Source organism: Rhinoderma darwinii, unplaced genomic scaffold, assembly GCF_050947455.1.
Source record: "Rhinoderma darwinii isolate aRhiDar2 unplaced genomic scaffold, aRhiDar2.hap1 Scaffold_1003, whole genome shotgun sequence".
Lineage (NCBI taxonomy): Eukaryota > Metazoa > Chordata > Amphibia > Anura > Rhinodermatidae > Rhinoderma > Rhinoderma darwinii.
In genome coordinates this window covers 49,013-55,000 of record NW_027461885.1, presented here as the reverse complement: position 1 = coordinate 55,000, position 5,988 = coordinate 49,013, and the positions used below count along the sequence as shown (strand labels likewise).

The 5,988-nt window shown below is 45.7% G+C and overlaps 1 protein-coding gene across 1 annotated transcript in view; it reads right to left on the bottom strand.

Annotated features, from left to right (window-relative positions):
* The window catches only part of LOC142698228 (uncharacterized), a 17,159-nt gene extending 11,771 nt beyond the window's left edge, over nt 1-5,388 (bottom strand). The window contains exons 1-4 of the mRNA XM_075847868.1: nt 4,786-5,388; nt 4,517-4,539; nt 1,214-1,475; nt 1-180 (exon numbers count right to left, since the gene is read on the bottom strand). The exon at nt 1-180 is cut by the window's left edge and continues 18 nt beyond it. Coding sequence (XP_075703983.1) covers nt 1-180; nt 1,214-1,475; nt 4,517-4,539; nt 4,786-4,846 — 526 coding nt within the window. The 5' untranslated portion in view covers nt 4,847-5,388. The remainder of the gene's footprint in view (nt 181-1,213; nt 1,476-4,516; nt 4,540-4,785) is intronic.
* Nucleotides 5,389-5,988: the final 600 nt, after the last annotated feature.

Sequence of the window (5,988 nt, the reverse complement as noted above, 5' to 3'; positions counted from 1 at the left end):
GTCCCGGCTGTAAGGAACTATGAAGAAACTTCTGATAGTCCGATTCCTTCTCCGTACTACTGAAGAGGAAGAGACCCCTGGCATATTTATTTATATTGGGATATTGTTCCAGGAGCCGAGACTTCTCCTCGTTACTGCCGACCTTTGCATCATCAATCACCACGACCAGGTTCTCCTTTCCTGCAACCAAACGACTTCACTCAGAAAATTACATTGAGTTTAATCGTAAAAATATTTTTTTAAAATATTGTAAGAGCTTTTTCTATTTTTACATGTCACTCTCTTTATGAAATATTTAGTTTTCCGACTGTCCATTGAATGCTCACAATAGACTTGCACCTCCTGTCACTTTTCAGCTTATGCTGTGTACACTGGGGGCAGGGGCAGGGGCACACACACACACACACACACACACACACTATAGTGATCTCTGCACATGTCACCGAGCATGCTCACTACATTCTCCCATAGAAGTTAAAAGGGACAGGTCAACTCCTCCCCATCCCTGCACAATGACCTCTGCACGTGTTTTAAAGCATGCTCACTACACTTTCCATGTGGCTGCTGTAAAGCAATTTTTTGGAACTCCTGTTCACAGCGCAGAGGCAAAAGTATGCCCTCATCAAAATAATGAAAAACTATGCAGAAAATAATATACAGATTTTATTCTTCCTAGTTGGGGTTTAAGGTGTTTGATCACTAGATAAAAGAGGTCATCAAATGTGAAAAAAATGATATGTGATAATTTATTCTTACATGGATAGAGAGGACAAAGTAAAAATACACATTGCCAAAAAAGACAAACTACAAAATATAGTTCCACAAAAAAAACAACAAAGAAAGGAAAGTGTGAGTGATGAAAGTCTCCCTACAATGTCCCACTATATCCCACATATGTGAGGCCGGGGACTTTTATGTCCTAACCTGGGACTTCTTTCCCAAGTTCTACATGTAAGGAACGATGAGTCCTTCTCTATTCTACAGAAGAGGTAGAGACCTTTGCTGACGTCTTCCCTTCTTCTGGGTCAGTAGAAATAATAATGATCTGGAGGGTGTGATATCTGCCACTGTGGACTCATGGGGCAGGGTTTGGATTATTATTTGCACTGAGCAGCAGGAGACGTGATATGACTCGGTGCACTGCGTCCCTATGACCATGGTTGTCCAGTTCGGTCCTGTAGATGTAGGACAGCAGTCCATACAAGTCTCTTACCTTGTGCTGACAGTGATTTAACCCTCTGAGTCAGGGACGCACCCTGGTTCCATTCATATTCATTACATACATAGATGCAGAATGTGTATTCAGCAATCATCTTCTCCCAATTCTTCTCCTTAGTTTTCATGATGTTGATAAAATTTAGATTTATCACTTGTTCATGGAAATGCGCAGAACTTAAGACCCTAAGTAACCACTGGACGTCTTTCTCCTCCAAGGCCGAAACGATCGCAACGTTGTGTCCTGACTTCAGCTGACTCTGGAAAAACACAGCAAATGATAACAGCGACACACAAAGGTCTGATAATGGGACAGAGACAATATAACATGACGCCATTATTAGTAATTAATAGACGGTGTTGGGACGCCCTCAAGAAGCTTTCAAAGTTGGGCATCAGCAGCAAGATCTAGATGTGTGGGCGGCCAGAATCTCGGGATTTGGACATTTCTTGTGTCTTTATATTTACAGTACTGTATGATCCCTGTGTGCCATCTACTGTCCCAGGAACTCCATGGATGGTGGTCAACTCAAGGGGTCCGACTCTCCACTTTAATATTACGTTAAGGTGCTTTTTGGCTCTTAGCTCCACATCATTCACACATAGCGGTAACAGGTTTCAGAAAAGTTGTGAAGGGCCGAAACGTTGGCTTTTTATCTCTCCTTCGATGATAATATGTAATTAACTGCCAACAAATCCAAGTTGTGTCTACAGCGGCGCTTACCCCTGGAGGACACACACAATCCTAAACATTGGAGGACAGCTAATTTACTTTTGTGGTTGGAGAAATCCTATAGTACTAATGTGGACGTCCCTGGTTGGAAGACAGCGATGATACAAGGACTTTACTACAAGGTCTATTGTAAAGGATCTGCCTGACACAGCTTCTGTGTCGACGCCCGTGGTTAGTCAGTCTGCACCTGCTCCTAAGTCTGGTCGAGTGACCCCTTCTTCCACCAATCAGGCTGGTAGGCTGAGGAGTGGGAGAGCCTATCACAGCCTGGCCAGACGGAGCTAGCTCCCGCCCTCTGTCTATTTATACCTTCATTTCCTGCTCCTCCTTTGCCTGTGATTCTTTCAGTCTGTTTCCTGGCTCTGCGGCTGCTACTTACTATTTGTCTTCTGCTTCATATTGACCCTGGCTTGACTGACTATTCTCCTGCTCTGTGTTTTGTACCTCGTCCACTCCTGGTTTGACTCGGCCCGTCCTATATTCTTGTTGCTCACGGGGTTGCCGTGGGCAACAGCCCCATTTCCCTTAGCTTCTGTGTACCCTTGTTTGTTTGTCTGTCGTGCACTTAGTGAGCGTAGGGACCGTCGCCCTGTTGTATGCCGTCACTTAGGACGGGCCGTTGCAAGTAGGCAGGGACTGAGTGGCCCGGAAGATTAGGGCTCACCTGTCTGTCTCCCTACCCCGCCATTACATCTATAGTTACTGATGGGACAATCAATTTACAGGTTGAGATTTACAGAAATTCTGAGGAATTCAAATTTGTGAGAACTGTTCACCTGTAAGTCTGACACTTATCATCTCACAATGATGCAGCAATTTCCACAACAGACTTGGTATAAAGCCGATTTAATTTCCACATCATGTCCTAAAGTCCATGCAGATATGTGTCCGCTGCACGTGGATGGGGCTTAGAAAAATCACATTCAATTGAGTTAAGTTTATATTTGATGCGCCTCAATAATCTGCCCTGATTTCTCGGAGAGTCTGCAGTACATAAACTCACCTGAAATTCCCAATAAATAAAGTTTTATAATAAGATGTATCCTTAAAGAGGCTCTGTCACCAGATTTTGCAGCCCCTATCTGCTATTGCATGTGATCGGCGCTGCAATGTAGATTACAGGAACGTTTTTATTTTTAAAAAACGAGCATTTTTGGCCAAGTTATGACCATTTTTATATTTATGCAAATGAGGCTTGCAAAAGTCCAAGTGGGTGTGTTTAAAAGTAAAAGTACAACTGGGCGTGTATTATGTGCGTACATCGGGGCGTGTATTATGTGCGTACATCGGGGCGTGTATTATGTGCGTACATCGGGGTGTGTATTATGTGCGTACATCGGGGCGTGTATTATGTGCGTACATCGGGGCGTTTTTACTACTTTTACTAGCTGGGCGTTCTGATGAGAAGTATCATCCACTTCTCTTCAGAACGCCCATCTTCTGCCAGATCACGCTGTGACGTCACTCATAGGTCCTGCATCGTGTCAGACGAGCGATGACACATCGGCACCAGAGGCTACAGTTGATTCTGCAGTCGATGTAGCTACTTACCTGCAAACGCTGATGCTGCTGCAGAATCAACTGTAGCCTCTGGTGCCGATGTGTCCTCGCTCGTCTGACACGATGCAGGACCTGTGAGTGACGTCACAGCGTGATCTGGCAGAAGCTGGGCGTTGTGAAGAGAAGTGGATGATACTTCTCATCAGAACGCCCAGCTAGTAATAGTAGTAAACACGCCCCGATGTACGCACATAATACACGCCCCGATGTACGCACATAATACACGCCCAGTTGGACTTTTACTTTAAACACACCCACTTGGACTTTTGCAAGCCTCATTTGCATAACTACAAAAATGGTCATAACTTGGCCAAAAATGCTCGTTTTTTAAAAATAAAAACGTCACTGTAATCTACATTGCAGCGCCGATCACATGCAATAGCAGATAGGGGCTGCAAAATCTGGTGACAGAGCCTCTTTAACGTCACAATCCAAGTAAGGCTTCGTTCACATCTGCGCCAGGGCTTTGTTCCGACTTTCCATCTGAGCTTTTCATCGGAACGGAGTCCTGACTGACACAAACGGAAACCATAGGTTTCTGTTTCCATCACGATTGATTTAAATGGTGACGGATCTGGTGCTAATGGTTTCTGTTTGTCTCTGTTGTGCAAGGGTTCCGTTGCTTTGATGGAATCAATACTGTAGTTGACTATGCTATTTATTCTGTCAAAACTACGAAACCCTTGCACAATGGAGACAAACCTAAAAAATTGGCACCGGACTACAGTGTTGATTCCATCAAAGTGACGGAACCCTTGCACAAAGGAGACGAACGGAAACCATTGGCACTGGATCCATCACGATTGAAATCAATGGTGATGGAAACGGAAACCTATGGCTTCCGTTTGTGTCAGTCAGGGCTCCGTTCTGATGAAAAGCTCAGATGGAAAGTCAGAACGGAGCCCTGACGCAGATGTGAACGAAGCCTTATTTGTTTGACATCAAGTTAGAGATAAGACCGGAAACATTTCAACATTTCAAAAGCTTTTTAATAACTCTGAATCTTACCGATTTCTTTCCTGTTGCAATTTCTGAAAATGAAATAATGAGACAATTAGAGGGCAGATTTACCATGTGATGTCTGTCATATGACTGCAGGGTGGTCACACTGGGACAATGTCATAGAAACACAAGGCACCATCATTAGGAGTTTACAAGAGAGAAGACTTCACGAGTAATGGGGCCACATGGGCGAAGACATTGTCAGGACTGAGGAAGATCCTCACCTGCATTTATCGTTGTTATAAAAGCGTTATATGAAGACGTTCCTGACCTACCTTTAGTCTTCTCCATGATCTCCCTGATCTGGTTCAGTTTCTGATACATGACGTCCTCCATTTTTTCAGGGTCCAGAGCTTTAATCTTCAGGTCCACTCAGCTTCTTCTTCTTCTTAAGACCAACGTCCTTTCTTTAAGCAATTCTGTTCTATGACCCCGGGAACCTCTACATTCTGAGAGTTAGTATCTCGTCTTATCTCGTGTGAATAAAATGCATCTGATTGTCAAATCTTGGCCTCGTTGATATTGTGGGTGGTGCCGTCTCGTTTTTGCTGGACATCTCTGAGTTTCCGGGGCGGTTCCTGTGTCTTGTTCCTCTTCTCTTGCTCGGTGATGATTCTCCTCATTTGCCAGGAACAACTTTGTTAGAAAACGAGGAATTTTTCATTTAGAAGGAACCTTCAGCATTTGAAACAGTCCCTTTAGTCTAATATGACATCAGTGAGATCACAGACCAGTCCTTCCATCCTTTACCGTCTAACAATCCCTTATGTAACCGGATCTGAGAAAGATGTCTCCACCTTACCACGGCGTGACCAAAGTCACTCATTTATCATAAGACATTTCATTTATTAATCTCGGGTCAAGGTACATGTGGCACATTCCTCTGGCTCCTTAACAAACAAAGCTGATAACTCCAGATAGACTTTACTTACAGGTTTATGTGCAGAGATAAGAAAAATGTAAGTAGTCTTAAGGTGGCCATACAAATGGGATGAATGTGGGCCGCACCCGCTGATTTTGGTGGGACCGGCTGACCATCTAATGTGTATAGCCAGGGCCGCCATCAGGGGGGTATTAGGGGTAGTGGTGTGAGGGGCCCGGCCAAACCTAATTGAAAAGGGGGCCCGGCCACTGCTGCGACTTGTCTTTGGTAGAAAAAAACGGGCCCCTGCAAAGGGGCCCGTTTTTTTCACCAAATGAATGTCGTGAGCTGCGGGCCCCCCCTCTCATGGGGGCCGTCAAACACCGCCGACCGATGACTCGCACCCGCAAACTCGCGACCGTCCGAGCACGCACCCGGCAAAAGCGCGCAACCGCGACAGCACGGGCGCTCGCAGAAGCAACAGCACGCACGCTCGCAGCCTCGACAGCACGCGCGCACCCGCGATCGGCCGCGCGCGCACTTGCGATCGGCCGCGCGCGCACCCGCGAACGCAGCGCGCGCGCACCCGCGAACGAAGCGCGCGCACCCGCGGACA